Genomic DNA, 22,686 nt, shown 5'->3' on the forward strand with positions numbered 1-22,686 from the left:
GTGTTTTGTTCTTTAAATTTTTTCCATTTACCGTGTGTGTGTGCAGAGGAGGGTTTTGAATCAACCATAAACTCAGTTTTTCATAAACTTAGCTGTATTTGATTATCAAGAGATGGTTGTGCTCTACCTTGTCTTACCACTGGGTGGCGCTGTGCTTCAAAGCTTTTGACCAGTCCTGCAGTAGTGGCTGTTTGTGTGTGATAGCCTAGTCTGTATTCAACAATCTCTGACCTGCACTGTAGACTGCATTTTATTGTGGCATTCTCCGACAAACCGACAATTCAAGTTTGCTTCTGGGGGAATCTTATCACCCGTGCACTGACTTATATCACAACTAGCCCCACAGCATACTTAGTGTTGTACGAGGAACAACCCAGAAAATAAAGCAGTGATTCTTGCTTGTGAGACTGCCCATGCGTGAGTTCCAGGTAGAACTCCAGGTAAGCGATAGGTCAGTGGCCTGTAGTCAAGACTGTTGCCTTCCTATCTTCACATTTAATCTTCTAGTCTTTGGTCTCTCTCTGTCTCTCCCTCTCTCTGTGTGTGGCTCTCTCTGTCTCTCTCTCTGTGTCTCTCACTGGTCTCCGTTCAGTGAGTCTGTTAGTCTCTCGCCCTGACCCTTTTATATTTCTCCATTCTCTGACCCCTACTCACTGCGGGGGGAAGGAATTGTGGGTAAATTCCAAGTGACCTTGTTAGCCGGTTGGCGGAGGAAGAGTAGGATGGGGGGATGGGAGCAGAGAGAGGAGGAGGAGGGGGGGGGGGGGTGTAATGAAAGAGGAGGGGTTGCATGAGCCAATTTCGTCCAACTATTCATCACTGTCACATGTGTTTCTCGAACATAGCAAGGACTGTTTTTCTGTACGCCAGCGTTTTATAGGACTACACCTATGTCAGAATTAGACGTCACATCGGCTGGTATGACAATAATTCAGTTTGTGAACAGACAGCACTGAAGTGGGGGGGCCTTCCTGTGGATAGATTTTAGGACAAGCAATGGAAACATGACCAGATGCAGCCTGGAGTCCTGGTTATAGGTGTCCTCCTGTTTAGGACCAAGACTGGGAGTGTTACTAATTGACTGTGAGCTGTGACAATTCTATTCTAGTCTGACGTATACCGGAGGATTATGGATACATGGTGTTTGGTAAGGAGGCCATATGCTGGTGAGCTGATCTGTATGAGTCCCTGTGTGTGTGTGTGTGTGTGTGTGTGGGGGTGTGTGTGTCCTGAGCTAGCAGCCCCTCCCCCCCCCTGACCCAGCTCACTCACCTCTGCTGGGAGGAACAACGGCTTGTTTTAAATGAGAAAGGCTCACTCTATGTGCGTGCGTGCGTGCGTGTGTGTGTGTGTGTCAGATGGTTCTTCCCCAGGGCAAAGTCCTCTGCTCTCTGTCTGGTCACATGGTGGTTCACCCTGCCAGTCCCTGCTCCAGAGCGCAGCTGCTCATTGGCTGAAGCTGCTCTCTCTGTCCTCAGTACTGTGGCGATCTGTCACGTATAGATCTGATAGAGCTGTCTGATCTACACGACTCCCGGGCCCATGAGAGGCACTCATATCAGGTTCTATGAATTGTAAATTATCCTGATTTACAACCAACCCCCCCCCCCCCCCCTCCCAACACACACACACGCTCTCTGTATGCGGGCATGCTCCATCACTACGATGACATCACGTGCACCCTGAAGGGCATGATGCTGCCCTGGGATCAGCCAGTCCCACCTGAGCCCTTCTCTCCTCTCACAATGAGCCTCAATGGAGAGCTGATGTAGGACTCAGCTTTAGCATTCGGCTGCTTTCATTTACATTTAGCTCCCCAAGAACAACCCCCCCCCCCTCCCCCACACACCTTCTTTAAAACAGTCCCGTCCCCCCCTTCCCATCCTGCTGGGACAAACCGTTATTGACAGTCAGCAACTTCTCTGGAATGTTCCTGTTCTGGCCAGAAAGGCAAAGTCACTGCAATGGAATGCAGAATGAATCTAGGGAGGGGGGGCAAATCACACACACACTCGTTCTGTCTTACTTACACACACACCCGTGACACACTCGCATTGGCCAGTGTTGTACCATGTGTTAATTGGATTGTGAATCGAACTGCACACACAACCACCCACACCCTTCCTCCCTCCCACCATCCCCTTCCAAGGAACACCTTTATCTTCGTGGCCTGCCAGAACAGAAGTTTAACTGAATCAGAATTTGTTTCATACACTCTACTCTCCTCAATTTCTGATGCCTTTCAGGTTTGTATGTCTGATAAATCAGAACCTATTTATAGCACTCTGATTTCCTTTGAGATTAATAAAAAATGAATTGAAGATTGAGCATTTAGCACCTGGGTAAATATTCACAGTCTTCTGATGGTTTGAACACATTATGTTGTCGCTGATCGGTTCCTGCAGATTGTCATTCCTGTCTCCACACCTTGTTCAGAGGGACATCCTCAGGCAGTCTTGGTCTGGGTGCTGTCTGGTTAGGGTGTGCAGCTGAGGGTGAAATTGTTGCAGCACACCATCGCTGCACTGGTTTGATCTCCCACACACACACACTCACACACGGCTATGTTTCTGGACATTTCTCTGGATATCTAATGGTGTGTGTGATGGTGTGTGTGTGTGTTTGTGATGGTGTGCGTGTGTGATGGTGTGTGTGTGTTCACGGTCTGACATTGTTAAATGACTGCAGCAGGTTGGTTTGGAGGCGGTGCGGCAGGTTGAGGGAGGTGGGAGGTAGAAGGAGGAGGGGGGGTCTCTTGTTGGAAGGAGGGAAAATATGCACACAAAAAATGAAAGCTTCTGTTTCCAGGGCAACAGGGATCCGCAGATCAGAGACGAGGTGTTTGCAGACAGACCCAGGCAATCTGTCTACCACACCAGTTACAGTATTCTGTATATCAAATACCACACACACTGCAGTGTTGACCTAGTGTGTCTTGATCATAGTAATTTTCACACTCCGTGAATCAAGCATAATTACAGTACAAACGATCAGAATTTATCAGATTAATTATCATCCGTAATGGATACAATAAGAAGAAAAGCAACAGTATTGTCTGTGCTTAGCTGTGTTAACACACACGTATTGGCAGCAGATGTAAGCCAGAAATAAATTAATATTAGGGCAGGACCTTCCGTTAGATTTGAATAAACTCTGGACACTCCTGTGGAAACGTTTGCTCTTTTAAAGCAACAAGGGCGTTTGGCGTTCCCTCCATCGACCGTGTAAACGCTGCATCTGAGTGTTCTCTTCTCCTGTGAGTAAAATCCCTCCTTTGTGATCCTCTGCAGCCTCCCTCCTCAGCTAGCGGGGAGGTCAGCTGACCTGGTTCTCCCTGTTTGCCTAAGAGAGAGGGGAGGGGGAGGGGGAGGGGGGGGGGTAAGGGAAGAGGGACACGGTGGAAGAGAAAGAGGGAGGTGGTGGGGGAGTGAGAAGAAAAGAAGAAGAAAAAGAGGGAGAGGGAGGGAGAAGGGGGAGAGAACGAGAGCATTCTGCTCTATACACCCCCCCAGGCACTTGGGCAGAAGAATGCTATACTTGGCAGTAAAACGCGAGGCTCATCGTGGCCAGATCTCATTGTTTCTCTTCTCTCCCTGGGGCCTGGGGCATCTACTGGCTTATTCCCATGGAATGCTGCTAGGGCTAGGGCTGAATCTAGAGCATGGCTAAGACCTGGACAGGGTTCGAGGTGGGACTGGAACTAGAAGCTAATGGGCTCACCATCATTATCCATGTTGAGTAGCAGAATCCTAACTCATTACCTGGGGGTGTTGTCACAGCAGTGAATCACAGTAATTACACCTGCTGCTGCCCCACACTGGAGCATTAATGAGAACTACTATTCCCAGAAGGCACTTGGGTTGGGATGGAGATGTACAGTACAAGACAATAATATATTGTGACCAATGTCACCTGAAGGGGTGATAGTCGTAATGGCAGGATAAATGTGCCTGTTTTGTGCTTGACACACGTGAGAACAGCTACCATGAATAGCTTTTGTGTTATGTACAGTAGCCTATCTACTGTATTTAATTACTGTATAATTGAATAATTGGTTTAATTATATAAAATGAAACACACTAGCTACATCCTAATTGTTATGGGAATATGAGTGTAAATGTCTGTCAATGTAGCCTACACTGCTGTTGTTAAAAGATTATGATAATGTATAATTAATGTTATTTGTGTTATTACTGTCATCGACATTTTTGTCATGTTTGTCAATTTTCTCCTTAGCAGTGTGGTTATGATATAATACATATCATAATATAGAATATTATAGTTTTTCCATATTATAATGTTTACAATAATCATTACTATGCCGAACTTTTGAGTCCAACCAGATCTACGGTTCCTGTGGAACCTAAATCCTTGATCTCATGAATAAATTACAGCAGTCCATTGTGCAACAGAGGGAGGCTGCTTCTGCGATTGCTGAACTGTGGTCGTGGTGGCGGCGTCTTCTGCAAACACACACAGGAACTATTAGCTAGCCAGTCATCCAGCCAGAAGCAGAGTGGAACAGCCTAGACAAGAGAAGGCTTTCACCTCGTACAAGAAACAGACAAGCCAGTTAGCGACCGTTTTATTGAAATTGTCTTCGAGGACACTGTTATACAGTAAAGTACCATACTAAAGTAGCATGGTTATTACAATGCTTAGTACATGTTTATAGAATACTGTAATGGTACATACAAAGAGCTGCGAAAGGTTGAGAAAGCTAGCCAGCTAACGTTAGCTAGCTAGCTAATTTTAGCTCGCTGAACAAGAAGTTTCCAAGGTATCGAGATAATTGGACGTCTACTCAGCGACCCGTTTCGTCTGTGAAATTCCTCATTAATGAAACCGGACCACATTGACTTGAATACTGGTGTGTGTACACTCCTGTTGGGTCAAGACCGCTCACCAACGGATACCGACACCGGGCAGTTGGAGTTGAAGGTAAGCCTGGCAGGGCAGCGCCAGCAGTGACTCCGCTCGCATCATTCTATTGTCACAGACTCGCTTAGCTAGCCAGCTGGCTAGGCTAACCCCGTTAGCTTGCCCGGCAGTTCCCAGTACCGCACCGCCACAGGGAATGTAGTCTAGTAGCCAACAAGCTAGCGAGACCAGCGTAAATTCCGGTTGACCAAATGGCTCGATCGTAGACTTAAATTAGTGGCAAACTGAGCTGTAGAAATACAAGTGTACACTTACTTGTAGGGGTAGCTAATTTATGAAATGATGGTATGTAGATAGACATTACTAGCTTATAAAATGTGCTTCCAGCTGCTTGTTTGATTAGCTTTCTAACACCAGCTAGCCTAGCAGACAGTTAGCTCGATCCTTTTGGAAGTGGAATGCTCACAAGGAATCCAAAATGTCCTGATGGTACAGTACGGTCAATGTTTGTGTGTGTGCGCGCGCGTGCCTGCTGTCCCGTAGGTGGAGCGCAACCAAGGAGTTTCTACAGGAACCAAGTGCACCTGAAGAGGCATAGTGTCTGTGTATGAATCATAGTAAAGTTGCCTCATTAAGTTCCAGTGGTTATTTTTTACCAAAGCAGTTTCTGTCTGGCATAACTTGCATAATAAAGCACCACTGTTCTCATTAGTCATAATTTAGGAACACCTTCGAGCTTAAAGACGCTAGCTAGCTAGCTACAAAAGTCCAAATGGACCCGACCTAAGAAACTTTTTTAGACCGAATGCTTCTTAAATGTTTCGCATATTAGCATCACAGACATGTGGGGGGTGGGGGGGCGTCCAGGCAGCTTGAGGGAATGCGTGAGAGGATCTCTGGCTCTATGACAGACTGAGATTGGGCTGGACTTTGAGGTCTGCAGTCAGCCAGTTGTGTCACGAACACGGTCTAGACCCCATGCCTTGCTGACGCCACAGAGCGGTTCAGGTCAGAACTGGAGAGACCGTAGCGGTCACATTATTGATTCTGTGACCGAGGCACTACCAGGGAGGATGTTGATTCAAGAGCAATCAGGTCCGAGGCTTATTTGAGTTCCTAGCTGCAGAGTTCTCCCTCCTTTACAGGAAGCCAGACCTGTGGGAGTGTTTTTCTCTCTCACTACTGTATGTTGATCAGGACTTGTAACCAGGAAGCTCTGCTTGCCTGTTGCTCTGTCTGTTTGCCAGCCGCTGTGTTTGTTACCCAGTCAGATTGTTGTTGTTGAACTTTGTATCACAGCCTTGCCTGGACCTTTCAGTAGGTTTGAAACATTAGTAGAACGATTGAGAATCAGTCACTCAGCCTCTCTGTTTTCCCAGGCACACGTGCATCCCTCTCTCTCTCTCTCTCTCTCTCTCTCTCTCTCTCTCTCTCTCTCTCTCTCTCTCTCTCTGTCTCTCTCTCAAACACACACAAGGTGGTACAGGTGTGTGTCGCCAATAGTCGTTGGACGCTCCTCATGTTTACGAGTTGATTGTCCCCATGGTCTGATTAGCAGACAGTAAAAAAAGAGAAGAAACACAGTCTTCACACATTGACAGGACTGGTTATAGCACAGCATTTATAACACAGTCGCAGCACAGTAGTGAAGAGAATCCACAGTTCAGATGTGATCTCAAATCACAGTCATTATTTAAAGGAAGCAAAAAGATCACATGGAAAGAATTGTTCTCTTTCACTCTCTCTCTCTCTCTCTCTCTCTCTCTCTCTCTCTCTCTCTCTCTCTCTCTCTCTCTCTCTCAAACACACACTGCTGCTGGATGATACATGTCCCTATTCCTCCTTCAGAAGAGAGGTGTCTTTGTGCCGTCTGAATGTGGAGTGACTGGCCGCATTGTTGATGGAGGAGCCTGTTCTTACAAGGCTCTGTGTATCAGAGGTGTGTGCATGCGCCAGATTGTGTCTGTGTGTTTTCGCCTGTGCAGCTGTGAACTGTGGGTGTCCGCATTTCTGTGTGTGTGTGTGTGTCTGTATCGGTGCTCGTGCATTAACAGTGTTTGTGTGTCCTGTCTGTGGAAATCTGCACGCCCGTCAGTCTGTTCTCAAGCTGTTTATTCACCTCAAACCAGAAAGAGCCAGTGGCACTTTGATGGGAAAGTCACGTTGCAGCACTGAGGGAACCAGAGGGGAAGGGAGGGAGGGAGGGAGGGAGGGAGGGGGAGGGAGGGAGGGAGGGGGAGGGAGGGAAAGGGATTGTAATGACAGGACAGCAGCAAAAAGGGCTCAGTCGCGTGGCTGTCAGCATCTCCACACAGTCTTGTTGAATACCGTGCAGATCCATCCATCCATCCTCCTTAGCTTATAGTAATTATATCATAATTGCATCGGTCCCAGCAAAGCATGCCATCCATTACGTACATTAAGTGACGGAAGGAGACATTGTGGCTGTGTTGGCACAGGGCCCAGGTCTATATTATGAAAGTGAGCTACATTGTCAGGCTGCTCTCATGTTCCTCTGTTAGGTTTCGCTTCCCGCGGGAGGGGCAGCTGTGGTTTGGGGGTTGATGTGGGGGGTATTTGTGGTTTTTGGGGGCTGATGCTGAGGGAAGTTATGGTTTTGGGGGCTGATGTGGGGGGGCAGTTGTGATATTGGTGCAGTTTGCTCTGATAGGGGTTAGAGGGGTTGTGATTGGCTGTGATGGTCCCGCCCACGTGTCTCAGAATGTCAGCCATGATGACTATGTGGTGTCCATGTTTCTCACCCATGACAGAGCACCACCCAGCCATGTTTAGCATCAATGAGGCTGTCTCACCGATAGCTACTGAGTTAAGGAAAGGCTTTTGTGTTGCGGCTGTTTGCTTGTGCTGTACTGCATGGTAGGATTCAGAGAGAGAGAGAGAGGTCAGAAGAGTTCAGTTTGAGTCACGTCAGAATGAGGGTTGCCTCTTAGCTTTCCTGGGGAGCCAGCTGTACAATGTGCTGCCTAAATGAAATGTGAGTGTTTCCGGGGAAGGTAGTAGTGTGTCAGAAACACAGCTGTTAGATGTTCAGCTGGCCTCTTCTCACCTCTGGGTGGCTAGGTGAGGGCATTTCATTTAGTCCACCAAGCTGGCTGGCCTGTTTAGCCTGTTACAGCCTGAGCTTCTGGAAAGCAGATCTCAGATCATGCAAATAGAATCCTCTCTGTTAGCTCAGTTAAGCCAGGCAAGGCAGTTTGCATGGAGGCGAGTCCTACTTCTGCTTGAGTCAGGTAAGGAGACACACTGAGGAGGGAGGGCAGCCCCGGTTTATGTGGGGCCGTAATTCTCCAACCCTGCTCAAGTCAGGGTGGGTGGGAGTAGTATTGTTTCTGTTTTTGACCTCTGACCCCTGCCATTCACTCTGCGCTCCACCCCACCGATTTCAATGAGGTGCTCTGCTGCTCTGTGGCAGTAGAGCTTGAGGGCTCACCAAGGTGGCCACTGGAGGCGATACAACCAGTTGTTTGAGTACTGTACCTTTTGTATCTGTGTGCACAGTGCGTGTGTGTGTGTACTATACGAGAGAGACACACACCACATCTGTGTTTGTTTTTTTCTGAAGTGTGTGTGCGAGGCGAGCGTGTGTTGTTGTCTGACACCGTAGTGATGTTCAGGAATGTGTAATTCCCCCCTCCCTTCCTTCTCCTTCCCCTCTGTACTCAGCCCTCCACCCTCTTCTGTTCGCTGACCCCCCCCCCCTGCCCCTCTCCCCCCCTTTCCATTCTCTCAGCCACTCCTCAAACAACCCTGGAGGTGGGGGAGGGCCTGCCAGGGTCATGTGACCCTGGCCATTTGGTTGAAAAAGTGGCAGGGTTTGCAGTTAAACTCTGAGGGACTGTGGACATGAAATAGCCAGTCCTTGTGCTGATTACTAGACAGGCCAATCAATTGGGACTATTTGGTTAGAAATTTGGTTAGAAGTTAGAATAGACTGCTTTCTGGTTCGGTAATCTGCGTATCTGGGAATACAGGTGTGTTAAAAAGGTAAGACAGTTAACTCAGTCGAAATGACTGTTTCGTCCAGGCGTGAAAAAAACTTTTTATCTTCACTCCTGTTCTGTCGCTGCTTTGGAGTATGGGTCCAAAGTTCCGTTGATGGTCTGGTCTGGTGTGTTACTGTTGATGGTCTGGTCTGGTGTGTTACTGTTGATGGTCTGGTCTGGTGTGTTACTGTTGATGGTCTGGTCTGGTGTGATACTGTTGATGGTCTGGTATGGTGTGTTACTGTTGATGGTCTGGTGTGTTACTGTTGATGGTCTGGTCTGGTGTGTTACTGTTGATGGTCTGGTCTGGTGTGTTACTGTTGATGGTCTGGTCTGGTGTGTTACTGTTGATGGTCTGGTCTGGTGTGTTACTGTTGATGGTCTGGTCTGGTGTGTTACTGTTGATGGTCTGGTCTGGTGTGTTACTGTTGATGGTCTGGTCTGGTGTGTTACTGTTGATGGTCTGGTCTGGTGTGTTACTGTTGATGGTCTGGTCTGGTGTGTTACTGTTGATGGTCTGGTCTGGTGTGTTACTGTTGATGGTCTGGTATGGTGTGTTACTGTTGATGGTCTGGTCTGGTGTGTTACTGTTGATGGTCTGGTCTGGTGTGTTACTGTTGATGGTCTGGTCTGGTGTGTTACTGTTGATGGTCTGGTATGGTCTGGTGTGTTACTGTTGATGGTCTGGTATGGTCTGGTGTGTTACTGTTGATGGTCTGGTCTGGTGTGTTACTGTTGATGGTCTGGTCTGGTGTGTTACTGTTGATGGTCTGGTATGGTGTGTTACTGTTGATGGTCTGGTCTGGTGTGTTACTGTTGATGGTCTGGTGTGGTGTGTTACTGTTGATGGTCTGGTCTGGTGTGTTACCGTTGATGGTCTGGTCTGGTGTGTTACTGTTGATGGTCTGGTATGGTCTGGTGTGTTACTGTTGATGGCATGGTATGGTGTGTTAATGTTGATGGTCTGGTCTGGTGTGCTACTGTTGATGGTGTGGTATGGTCTGGTGTGCTACTGGGGTCAGGGTCTGTTCAGGCAGGGCTGTGCAGAAACCCTCCAGGAGCGTCGACCCAATCGTCCGCTCTCCCTGGTTCTGGTCTTCCCCCTCCATGGACATGAGAGAGGAAAGGACCCTCACGCAGTCAGTCCTGACTAGCCCCCCGGGGCTGTTGTGTTAGCCAGATCAAGTGTTGGACGGCTGGACGACTCTTAAGAAGTCCATACGACATGGCATGGGTGTCATGTTGTGTGTCTGCGTGTGTGCTCTGAGGGGGACTGAGAAGGACGGTGTGGACGGTGACACGGTGGAGGAAGGGAAGGGACGGGACAAGATGATAGTTTGTTTAGGAGGTGTCACCAATCAGAGCCAAGCCACCCCCAACACACACACACACACACACCCCTTTGGCCTGGCTTGCACCATACTCACTAGCAGGTTTCTATTGTAAGCCACTGTGTGTGAGGGTGGGGGGTCTAGATTAAAATGGCAGTCTTTTCACGAGCAAACCACTCTTTAACCTGCTCACCGGTTTGAAGCTCTACTGCCTCACCCACACAGTTCTGGAGAGGCAAGAAGAAGGAAGAGAGAGTTGGGGAACAGGGAGTGAAATTGTAGTGGAGAAACTCCTGGAAGATATTGGGGGAGTTAATGTGGGAGAGATGGAGATTTAGAGTTGGAGAGGGAGCGGATGATTGAAAGAGGCCCGGAGAAGAGGAGGGCAAAAACACTGGAGAGGAACCAGGGAACATGTTGATGTGTTCATTCCAGGACAGGAACAGTCTGTGCTGCTGGAGCAGTGTCTCTCTCCTTTCTCTCTGTTTCTCTCTCCTACTCTCTCTCTCTCCTCACTCCCCCTCTCTCTGGGTCTCCTGGTCTGCCTCTCTCTCAGCTCTCTGTGTCCTCTGCACTGCCTCTCCCCAGCTCTCTTTCCCAGACCTTACATCTGTGATGGAGGCCGTCCATTCAGGGGTCGGAGGTCATCACTTTCCACCAGGGCAAGCACAGACACCGAGCGTGTCTGAGAAACTAGAATTTACGACTCAGTGGCCAAGCCTTCTTAGGCCCTTATGATGGGTTTTGAGTGTTTGTGGCACTGATGAAGCATTTCGACTCCAGGCATCTACGGCACATACAGCTGTGTGAGGGTTTGAGCAAAGAGAGTCTTTATCAGACATAAGAGCAGACCATGAATCTATCCTATGCTGATATACCATCTATATCCACTAATAGGCCAGTATTCACCGACCCCAACTTCTCCCCAGAAACAGCTGGTCCCCCATCGCTGGTAGACTGGGATGAGGCCCCGTCTGGGCAGCGTGTGGGGTAGTCTGCTGGTCAAGCACCAGATGCTCGGACTCTGGAGTCAATCAGAGAACGTTTTGCAGCTGGGTGGAAGTACTGACAATTTGAGCCAGAGACCGGATGACAAAGGAGATGGCGAGCTGAAGTCGTCATGTTTAGTGCACCAGTTGTTCTCGGGGAGCTTGTGTGTTCCCCTTACATCCAGACTGAGTTGAGGTTCACTTATATAGGCTGTAACATGAGGAAATACATGTGTTTCTCTCCTTCCTTCCCTCCCTCCGTCTGTCTGTCTCCCTTCATTATCCTTGGAGGTGTCCTTCTCTCTCCCCTAAACACCACTTCCTCCGTCACCCCCTCCCTCCCTCTCTTATTTCCCTCCTCGGCTCTCCTCCCTCCGTCTCTCCCTCTTGCTCAAGCTGGAAGCTGTCTGACCTACATATAGCAACCACAGAGTGACAAGGGTGGGGGGAGGAGGAGGGGGGATGAAGGGAGGAGGGGGAGGGAAGCGATAGAAGGGCCAATGATGTTGGTGACAAATTAGCATGTCAGTCAGTGTCGCTCGTCCTGAAGCTGTAAAAGGATAAAGGGGGGGGGATGGGAGGTGGAGGACGAGCGGAGGGGGAAGGAGGATGAAGGGATGGAAGGAAAAGGGAAAAGAGGAGGAGGGGAAAAGGAGATGGAAAGAGAGGGAGGGGGCTACAGCCCTGTGAACAAAGGTCCCTAGAGGCTAATTAACCTCATCATTCTAGAACATCTTCACCAGTGATGGCGCTCTGACTGTGTGGGTGTCTGTGTGCGTGTGCCCACACTTCTGTGTGTGTGGAGAGGCATCCACAGCCTCTAGTCACCTATCTCTCTCGGCCTATCTCCATCTCTTTCTCAATTTCCTTTTTTTTCACCTTATTTTCCGCTCTGTCTATTTATATCCCAGAGCTGTTCTCGGGAGAGAGAAATCTGTTGCTGGAGCCACTACAACACAAGGCATTTAGCAACCTGAGCACTGACTGCATCTAAGGCTCTCCATCTTCCTCTCTCCCTCCATCTCTCTCTATCTTCCTGCCTCTCTCTATCCCTCCCTCTCTCTCCCTCTCTCGCTTGCTCGCTCTCTCTCTCCCTCTCTCACTCCCTCCATACTATTTCTCCATCTTCTCCTGTCTCCCTCTGTCTCTAACACATCAGGCAGTGCTAAATTGATGTCATTTACACTTTCTGTAGCGTTCAATCTCGAAAAAATGAATGGTATCACCACGTCCTCCTGACCTCTCCTCTAAGGCTGACAGTGTGTGTGTGTGTGTGTAGATACTGCTGGGAGACAGGGGCATCCTGTGGTGCAGTGCCTGCCCTTCTTATCTCGCCGTGTGTTGCTTACTGTGGGCCAGATGACATGTTGCGACACATCTGTGACATGTGTGTGTGTGTGTTCTCTCCAGGCTGCCTGCTGTTTAAGGAGTTTTGGGGCTCCCTGTTGACCCCAACGCACCTCCGATGAACCCCATCAACTCCATGAAACCTGGCCTGGCCCCCAACCCACACAGGTACAGAGCTCACCTGTCTCTCACCACACTGCACCCCACACTCCAGCTCCACACCAGCCACTACACACTAAACCCCAGGGTTTGCCCTAACCTCGAGGGAGGGAGGGAGGGAGGGAGGGAGGGGGGGGGAGGGAGGGAGGGAGGGAGGGGGGGAGGGAGGGAGCAGGTGGATGTGGGAGGGAACAGAAGGTGATAACAGTGACTGGTTGTTCTCAGAAGTAGGTGGATGATCTTCTGTATTAGCATCTTAGTGGAGGCATCTGGATAACTGCACATGAAGAGGTGGCCAGTCTGCTAGATGTAGCTGGACTCACACTGTGTGTGTGTGATCACAGATAATTCTCTGTACGTGTGTGTGTGTATGATCACAGATCTATCTACGAGTGTGTGTGTGTGCGCTCGCGTTTGCGTGTCTGTCACCTGACTGTCAGCCCCCCCGGAGATATCCGTCACAGTCACAGAAGATTGAGTGTCTTAGCGTCACACAGACAGGACTGCTTTTGCTGGTGAATGAGATCGTTCAGCTTGTTTCACCGTCTGTCTGCTTCTCTGGAGGAAGGGGCCAGCCTCTGTCCCGTTCACATCCTCACCCTGGACGAACGCAGGTCAGGTCAGGTGTGGATGAACCCAGGTCAGGTCAGGTGGGGCTGCGATGGGAAGAAGACTCAGCGTTTCAAGGTCAAGCTCAACCAGAAGCTCAACCTCATTGAAGACCAGCTGACATACCCATAGTCCTGTCGTCTTCAAGCACGGAGCCACGCGCACACGCTTTGGCACGCGCACACACACGCTCTGGCACGCGCACTCTCTCATCCTCCTCCTGCTGCCTCCCCAAACCCGTATCCAAGTGACAGCGTTGTTTCCATGGCGACGCAGTGCGGCGGTGTTTTGCGAGCTTGCGTTCGGGAGACGAGACAAAGGCAGGGAACACGCGTGTGTGTGTGTGTGCGGCACGGTGGATGCCTGGTCTGAACACACGGGAGGTCTGTCTGAACAGGGCAGACATGTGCCCCAGGGTCGGGTCGGTCAGGCTCCTACATACAGAACCAGTTTAGCTAATCTGTCCCTACAGTACTGAGTCCCTGCGGTACTGTGACCACGGCAACACAGCCCCACTGGCTCAAGGCAAGAGGCTTGTTGACCCCATGTATTACTCTTCCCACTCTGCCTTGCTGTTACCATCTGATCCAGGAAATGAGCCGGACAGGCTGTAGTAGAGTTTCCCCACTGAGGTCTCCTCCTCCTCCTGGATTCCTCCTTCTCTCCAATTCCTCAATTCTAAATCCTCTCCTCCTCCAGTGACGGCTCCTACTCCTATGACCCCTCGAACTGGCAGCAGGGGACCAATCAGCCGGCTGGATCCCTTTCGGTGGTGACCACTGTCTGGGGTGTGACCAATCCCTCGCCCAGCCAGGTACATGGCCGTTACGATGTGTTGCTGATTAACAATAAAAAAATATATATATGGATTAAAAAAAAAGATGAAAAAAAAAAAGTTATGAGAATGAGTTCACTCAAGGATATCTGAATGAAAGCTAATATTGTTTCTCTCCCTTCCTCACCCACCCTCCCTCCCTCCTCCCCCAGGGTCTGGGTGCTCCAATGGGTCCGGGGGGTAACTCTGGCGGGGGCCACATGATGGGCCCCGGTGGCGGTCCTGGTATGGGAGGCGGGGGCTTCATGGGGCAGCAGGGCTACCCGGAGCCCAACAAGGGCTACATGCAGCAGGGCATGTACGGACGCGCACAGGGGGGATACCCTCCAGGACCGGGCTACGGCGGGAGGTAAGACGTTCCCGTGGGAACGAGGGGGGGTCTTTCTGGGGGGGTTGGATGACTGTTTACTGACAGATCCTCTGTGTGTGTGTGTTGACGCTGTCTCTTCACCCGGTCCTCAGCTACCCCAACAACGGTGGAGGAAACATGGGACAGCACGGCGTCCGGCCCCCCACGGACTTCACCCAGGCGGCCACGGCGGCCGCTGTTGCCGCGGCAGCCGCCACGGCGACCGCCACCGCCACGGCAACGGTGGCGGCCATTCAGGAGAAGCAGAACCAGGAGATGAACTACGGCCAGGTACAGACCCAGGATCAGATCTGCTCTACGCATGCTCATCCTGGCCACTAGATTGAACATGTATAGGATTGACCCCAGGTCAGGGTTTAGGAACAGCGTGTTCCTGGTCGAGTGATCCACTTTCTCCGTCTGTCACTTTCGCATGGCCAAGCAGGAACTCCTGCCAGTCACGTTCAAACTTGTTTACAATGCATCCTTCCCTCCTATCTTCCTTTGAGAAGTGACTGAACTGATGTAACTGGATTAGGGTCAGCTCTGCAGAACAACACATGCCCCGAACGATCAAATCATTTTGCTATTTCCTCAAGGAATAGATAAAGCATTTTTTCTAAATATCTAGCTGATGGGTCATTGGTTGAAGGTCACGGCTGTCTGGAGAAAGACAAACTTGTCTGATCTGTTGTTGTTCTGTTGTTCCATGAATCATGGCACCAAAATGGTGGCCTTTGTGTTGTGGGGAACTACTGCACCCCCTGTTGGCTTTCGATGGTAGTGACACGTTCAACAAAGTAACACTGCTCCAAGCAGCACGGCTGTGCTCTTAATAAATAGTCTGTTAAATATATTACAGCCACTTTAGCGTACATTTGATGATGCATTCGAGACTGTTTATTGTCCTTACAAACCCCAATCGAATTATCTTTATTGTTCGTCTCGTGTGCAGATGAGAGAAGCAGCGGCCTACAACAACCAGTTCCTGTCACACTCTGGCCCCCGCGGGCCCCCCAACATGCCCCCCTCGGGCATGGGCCCTGCCCGGCCCTCCTCCATGGGGCCCATGTACGCCCCCCAGGGCCAGAGGATGCCCCAGCACCCCGGCTACCCTCCCGGGGCCCAGCAGGCCCAGCTACGCCCCCCCCAGGGGCTCAAACGACCGTACAACCCCGAGGTAACTTCCCTTATGCTAAGCTCAGTTGATCCTTTAGATAACATTTTAATTTGACCTGAAGACATTTGAAGTCATTTGTTGGTTTTATTGTACATTTGCTGCGAAGCTAAAAGTATATTCCACGTTGGTGATTTATCGTTGATAAAAAAAAAAAGAGTTCACTCGTGGCTGTTCCCATTGTCCTCTCCTGTGACTTCCTCTCCTCCCTTTCCCACGCCCTGACTCCCTCTCTATCTTTCCCTCCCTCTGTCTCCCTCTTCCCCTCTTCAGGGCTTTCCCAGCCAGCAGTATGGACCAGGCATGGCCGGCCCAGGTCAGGGCCAGGTTCCTGGCTACCCAGGCCAGCCCATGCAGTACCACGGACCTGGCCCCCAGCGCTCGGCCACCTCCCCTTCCTACCAGAACCACAAGATGCCCATGCAACAGCAGGGCATGCAACAGCAGGGCATGCAACAGCAGGGCATGCAACAGCAGGCCATGGGCCAGTACCCCCCCGGACCTGCCAACCCTGGGCAGTACTACAAGGTAGGCTGTCAGGAACCCTGCTTTCCGCCTGATCCTGTCTTGAGCTTGCATGGTAGCCTGTCTCTTTAACACTGTCTCTCTAACACTGTCTCTCTTACACTGTCTCTCTAACACTGTTTTCTCTAACACTGTTTCTCTAACACAGTCTCTCTAACACTGTCTCTCTAACACTGTCTCTCTAACACTCTAACACTGTCTCTCTAACACTGTCTCTCTAACAGTCTCTCTAACAATCTCTCTAACACTGTCTCTCTAACAGTCTCTCTAACAGTCTCTCTAACACTCTAACACTGTCTCTCTAACACTGTCTCTCTAACACTCTAACACTGTCTCTCTAACAGTCTCTCTAACAGTCTCTCTAACACTGTCTCTCTAACACTGTCTCTCTAACACTCTAACGCTGTCTCTCTAACAGTCTCTCTAACACTCTAACACTGTCTCTCTAACACTGTCTCTCTAACACTCTAACACTGTCTCTCTAACAGTCTCTCTAACAGTCTCTCTAACACTGTTTCTCTAACACAGTCTCTCTAACACTGTCTCTCTAACACTGTCTGTCTAACACTGTCTCTCTAACAGTCTCTCTAACGTGATACACTCTGTATCATGGGGCCTTTGTACACCGTAGGGGTTGTTCAGAAATACAGCCATACAGAAATACAGTTAGTATGAATGGAATTCTACTCATAACCCTTTAGCTGGGGTTCTTTCATGCCACTCGGTTCTCCCTGCCGGCTTGTTGACTGAAAGGAGCTGGAGGCTCAGGAGAGATTGATATTCTTACACTCAAGGACATTGGCAGACAGACAGCGTGGACCCCTCACCATCATATGTTCAAATGTAAACATGGCTGGGCCTGTCGCGTGTGGTTGGCTAGTGGACTTTAGCCTCTTCCTTCAGGGAAGGTCAGAGGGACTGTCTCTGCTGTTCTCACACACTTCCTGGTAAACATCACCTGGCTGCATGGCCTCGTAAATCTGAAGTCCGAAGTTCAAATCTGTGTTTGTGTGTGTGTGTGGTAGCTGAGGTGTGGGGAGTAAATACACACTGTTCCTTGAGTCTGACCACCCAAGATACTGTTGGAACGACTCACTTCCTATCCCTGCTCTTCCACTGTTCTTTCTATATACAACATTTGTATGTTGCTTTGGATAAAAACTTCATCTAAATTCATAAAATACTAAATGTGTGTGTGTGTCTCCAGTCTGAGCAGTTCAACGGGCAGGGGGGTACGTTGAACGTCCTGACCGCAGGGGGCCCTGGAGGAAACTACAACTCCTTCAGCCAGACCAACGTGAGTGGGGTGAGACCTACAACTGAGGCCGTATTCATCCACAGCAGTTTCTAATGCCTAAGCTCACCTGTGGTACTATGCACATGCCAAGTGTTCTGCGTCAGGATGTGTACCAATTTAACTCTGGTTGGTCTCTTTCTTTCTCTCTCTCAGCCTGGAAGGGGGATGCCTGGCTACCCCAGCTCCCCTCTCCGGGGTAACCCCACCCCCCCCATAACCCCCGGCTCCATGCCCCCCCCCTACATGTCCCCCGGCCAGGATGTCAAGCCCTCCTTCCTTCCAGACATCAAGCCCAACATGGCGAATCTTCCCCCGCCTCCGCCCACAGGTACACACACACACACACACACCCACGCACACAGAAACACACACGTGACAAACACACAGAGAGTTCTTTAACTAGAGCTGGACACAGTGACTCACCATCTCTCCCCTCACTTCCTGGTTCCTTCAGGTAACCCTAGTGACGACCTGCGGCTGACCTTCCCTGTGCGTGACGGTGTGGTTTTGGAACCATTCCGTCTGGAACACAACCTGGCGGTCTCCAATCACGTCTTCCAGCTCCGAGACTCCGTCTACAAGACCCTCATGATGAGGTCAGAGCCCAGCCCTCAGCCCTGTTACCACGGCTACCTGCATTTCTTTCCAAACTGGTGTTCTATCAATAAGATTCATTATACTGTATAGTCCAAACAAGTCAAGTCAGGTACAAGACTGTTAGTTTAGAGGCAAGATTTTGATACCGTTCTGGAGATGATCTAAATGAAGCAAATAAAAACAAATAATTATGAATATGAAAATATAAATAAAATCCCTTGACAGGCCTGACTTGGAGCTGCAGTTTAAGTGCTACCACCACGAGGACCGGCAGATGAACACCAACTGGCCGGCGTCGGTGCAGGTGAGCGTAAACGCCACGCCCCTCACCATCGAGCGGGGCGACAACAAGACGTCCCACAAGCCCCTGTACCTGAAGCAGGTGTGCCAGCCTGGACGCAACACCATCCAGATCACCGTCACCGCATGCTGCTGCGTGAGTACACACACACACACGCAGGTACACACACACACACAGGTACACACACACACACACACAGGTACACACACACACACACAGGTACACACACACACAGGTACACACACACACAGGTACACACACACACACAGGTACACACACACACAGGTACACACACACACAGGTACACAGTCAGAGGTACACACGAAGAGGCGGATGTATCCTGACAGTGTGTGATTCCCGTTGTGTACGTGGTTGTGTTGATGGCCTCTCTGTCTCTCTGCAGTCCCACCTGTTTGTGCTCCAGCTGGTCCACCGGCCGTCTGTGCGCTCCGTGCTGCAGGGCCTCATGAAGAAGAGGCTGCTGCCGGCAGAGCACTGTGTCACCAAGAGTGAGTATCAGCATCAGCACACGGAGAACAGGGTCGGAGAGTGGAAGACCTGAACGCCTCCTCTCTCTGTCTCTCTCTCTCTCTCTCTCTCTCTCTCTCTCTCTCTCTCTGGCCTGTGAAGGGGCTGCAGACGTTGTCTTCTTCTCATTTTCTTTTACATTCCTTCTCTCTCTTGATCTGACTAATCTAATCTGTATGTCTCTCCCTCTCTCTCTCCCCCTCTCCCTCCCTCTCTCTCTCCCCTTCTCTCTCCCCCTCCCTGTCTCTCCCTCTCTCTCTCCCCCTCTTTCTCTCCCCCTCTCCCTCCACCTCTCTCTCTCTCTCTCTCTGTGTAGTCAAGCGTAACTTCAGCAGTGGGACCATCCCGGGGACTCCGGGTCTGAACGGGGAGGACGGCGTGGAGCAGACCGGCATCAGGGTCTCCCTCAAATGTCCAATCACCTTCCGGCGCATCCAACTGCCTGCCCGGGGCCACGACTGCAGACACATACAGGTGAGGACCAGAATCCTGCAGAACTAGAGGTCGCAGGTTCAAATTCCACCTCCCTTCCCTTGAACGTCACTTTGGATAAAAGTGTCTGCTAAATAAAGGCATTATCACTCTGACTACTGTGTGACTGTCAACTACCCTGGGACCGCTATCTGCCCAGTGACTATAGTAGTATGATAGAGTAACTACTCTGTAGTGTTATTTGAGTATCCACATGTTAACTCTCTCTTCTCTCTCCTCTAGTGTTTTGACCTGGAGTCGTACCTGCAGCTCAACTGTGAGAGAGGAACCTGGCGCTGTCCTGTGTGCAAGTAAGTGTCAGCCCCGTCTAGAGAGCCCCCTCGAGAGAGCCCCCTTGAGAGAGAGAGAGAGAGAGAGAGAGAGAGAGGGAGAGGGAGAGGGAGAGGGAGAGGGAGAGAGAGAGAGAGACCTCTAGAGAGCCCCCTTGGGGGAGAGCCCCCTTGAGAGAGAGAGAGAGCGAGAGAGCCCCTTCTAGAGAGCCACCTCTAGAGAGCCCCCTTGGGGAAGAGCCCTCGAGGGAGAGCCCCCTCGAGAGAGCCCGGTTTGAGCTCGAGCAAAGCCTTTTCCAAGGGAGTTGTTCTGCAGCATGAATGTGACAGTGTGTCATCTTCCCTTGCAGCAAGACAGCTCTGCTGGAGGGTCTGGAGGTGGATCAGTACATGCTGGGAATCCTCGTCTACATCCAGAAGTAAGAACTCCTCTTTTCCATCTGGGCTCTGATGACCGGCGTGACAGCACCATGTGTTGTTTTGTTCTTAGTAAACAGTCCCTGAGCTTTCAAAGCTGGATCAGAGAAAAGGCAATCCCTGATTATGATCAAATACCTTTGGAACAAAACTGGTGTTCTACATAGCAAATAATGTTCTGCCAGCAAAAAATAAAACATGTATAATAGACACATTTTCTATCTAACGCTCACTTCCTCCCAACCCCACTCCTCACATCCTGGCAGCTCTGACTATGAGGAGATCACCATTGACCCGGTGTGCAGCTGGAAGCCAGTTCCTGTCAAACCGGACCTACACATCAAAGAGGAACCGGACGGACCGGGTCTGAAGCGCTGCCGCACCATGAGCCCCAGTCACATGATCCTGCCCAACGTCATGGAGATGATCGCCTCCCTCGGTCCTGGCTCCTCGCCGTACCCCTCCATGCCACCAGGGGGCAACAGCTGCACCCCTGACTACCCCAGCCAAGGTAGGGTAATGACCCAAACTACCCCAGCCAAGCTGGTCTACTATAGTTAACTACCCCTCCCACGATAATCTGCTTTAGTCAAGGTGGCCCCCCAAGCCAAAAGCCGATCTCAAAACAGTAATTTACGGATGTAGCCCTACTGTGATAATGCTTGTAAAAAGAGCAATACAAACAAGATTTGGTTTGAGGTCTAAACTAACAAGTCTACACACACATATTTGGTGTCCTCCCTCCTGCATGGGTTATAAGTGTTTGTCTGTGACCACACAGGACCAGGGTACTCCAACCAGTCTGGTTTCTCGGACTTCTCTAACGCTCCCGGGACCCCCAATGTGGGAGAGTTCTCCTCTGGCCCACCGCCTCTCTCCTACCAGTCAGACCTTCCCAGCGGACTCCTCACCCCAGACAAACCTTCAGGACACCCAATGTCCGGCCAGGTACAGTCCCTCTGATCACTACCCCTCCCTTGGAACTCAACACCTAACACTGGCGGGTCTAAATAGTCCCCTTCGCCTCACTGTGGTCCCAGTTAGCTTCAGGATGTTGACCGCTCTCTTCTCCTGTCTCCAGATGTCTCATCCTGGACGTCTAGACTCCTCCCACTCCTCGCTCCCTCCTCAGCAACAGCAGCACCACGGTCTCCATGGAAACTCCCACATGGGCGGTGGCGGGGGTCCAATGATGCAGCAACGCAACCTGCCTTCCCAGAATCCCCGGCTACACACAGACAACTTCAGCCTGGGAGGCCCGCCCGGTTCTGACGTTCCAGAACCTTCTCTGGACGTGAGTGAGAGTTCTAGTTCTAGATCTCTGTGTTTTGTTGTGTTGTATTATTACTCTCATTGGTCAGCTATACAGCCCATTCTACTGTTACTCTATTGTTGTCAACATCCACAGACATCTCCTTACACTCAACTTCCATTTTAAGATCAAGGGTTTCCCGTTGGTCCGTAGCGTATAGGCGATAAATCGTTTGATCCGAGGCACCAAGTCACTCGTACTCCTGTCCTCCACAGCTGCTCCCGGAGTTGACCAACCCAGACGAGCTGCTGTCCTACCTGGGCCCTCCCGATCTGCCCAACAACAACAACGACGACCTGCTCTCGCTCTTCGAGAACAACTGAAGCCTCCTGAGTGTTCGGCCTCCTCAATATTCCCCGTCACTCAACTTTAGATACACACCTAACCAACCAATCGCAGGGGTTGAAAAGACTCCCTGTCGTTTAAGAACACCCCCTGAGCCAATTGCGGCTAACGAGGTTGTGGGGAGGGGGGGGAACTTTTAAATATGAGAATCTTTGTTTGATGTCATTTGTCTGACTATGAACTATGGTAACATATTTTATTGTTTTATATCTATCTGTAAACTATTGCCTCGTCCAATCCCTTATCGCTACCTTTCTCTTGGTGAAGGGTCATGTTTTACTGTCATGGCTGCATTTTAGAAGGTCTATTGTGTGTCATCTGAAGGGATTATCAAGATGTCTGTAAATTAAAAGTCCATACGGTTGTGATAAGTTTATTTCCAGCTGCATTAGTTGGGTTTGAAAATGTCCATCACATTATGATTAAATAACTTAGACCTTTTTAATTTAATAAATGGAACATGAACAAAGGCGGATGATGACTTCGTTTTTCTTGAAGAAAAAACGGTAAACGTCAATTATGTCCTTCATCGACATAAATATAATTAAAATCACTACGCTAAATACATTTTATGATCTACCAAATTCAGAAGCACTCATTTGCATAATTGTTCGGCCATACAGTAACAATAGAATAATTACTTGATGAATTAACATTATAACACATCCAAAAATACTATGCAACCTTTCACCTGCACCTAGAAAAACTATATCGCTCAGACCTAAGTAATACAATGGTGTTACCTCAGTTTGTCATTATTTTGTATATGTGCATACGGAGCAACTGAACGCTTGAATTTAGGGATTAATAAAGTGATTTTAATAATGTCAACAAGTTCTCAATGTGCGAGAAAAGTTCCGCGCTACAAGTAGTGTACCACAGGCATTTTAACAAAGTATTGAGAGAAAATAAATTAGTTATG

At 49.9% G+C, this 22,686-nt stretch overlaps 1 protein-coding gene across 2 annotated transcripts; it reads left to right on the forward strand.

Moving 5' to 3' along the window:
- The first annotated feature begins 4,431 nt into the window (after positions 1–4,431).
- Positions 4,432–22,236, forward strand: LOC134014942 (zinc finger MIZ domain-containing protein 2-like). 2 transcript variants are annotated; one of them, XM_062454143.1, is made up of 19 exons: positions 4,432–4,941; positions 12,616–12,720; positions 14,020–14,134; positions 14,308–14,504; positions 14,618–14,795; positions 15,460–15,684; positions 15,955–16,209; positions 17,414–17,512; positions 17,657–17,831; positions 17,958–18,099; positions 18,326–18,536; positions 18,805–18,910; positions 19,246–19,403; positions 19,644–19,711; positions 20,041–20,109; positions 20,374–20,618; positions 20,889–21,055; positions 21,189–21,401; positions 21,635–22,236. In XM_062454143.1, the coding sequence occupies exons 2-19, from the start codon at positions 12,671–12,673 to the stop codon at positions 21,740–21,742; spliced, it is 2,781 nt and encodes a 926-aa protein (XP_062310127.1). In that variant the 5' UTR covers positions 4,432–4,941; positions 12,616–12,670; the 3' UTR covers positions 21,743–22,236. The 2 variants fall into 2 exon arrangements, with proteins under 2 accessions (XP_062310127.1, XP_062310128.1); XM_062454144.1 differs by having other exon boundaries at positions 17,414–17,503.
- The last annotated feature ends 450 nt before the right edge of the window (positions 22,237–22,686 follow it).

This window comes from Osmerus eperlanus, chromosome 28 (assembly GCF_963692335.1).
Source record: "Osmerus eperlanus chromosome 28, fOsmEpe2.1, whole genome shotgun sequence".
Taxonomy (NCBI): Eukaryota; Metazoa; Chordata; class Actinopteri; order Osmeriformes; family Osmeridae; genus Osmerus; species Osmerus eperlanus.

Bases quoted from the DNA above. Each gene is read 5' to 3' on its own strand.
- LOC134014942 (XM_062454143.1), top strand. From the start codon at position 12,671: ATGAACCCCATCAACTCCATGAAACCTGGCCTGGCCCCCAACCCACAC. The intron at 18,911-19,245 runs GTGAGTATCAGC...CTCTCTGTGTAG, and splicing joins AGAGCACTGTGTCACCAAGA to TCAAGCGTAACTTCAGCAGT. The intron at 20,619-20,888 runs GTAGGGTAATGA...GTGACCACACAG, and splicing joins CCCTGACTACCCCAGCCAAG to GACCAGGGTACTCCAACCAG.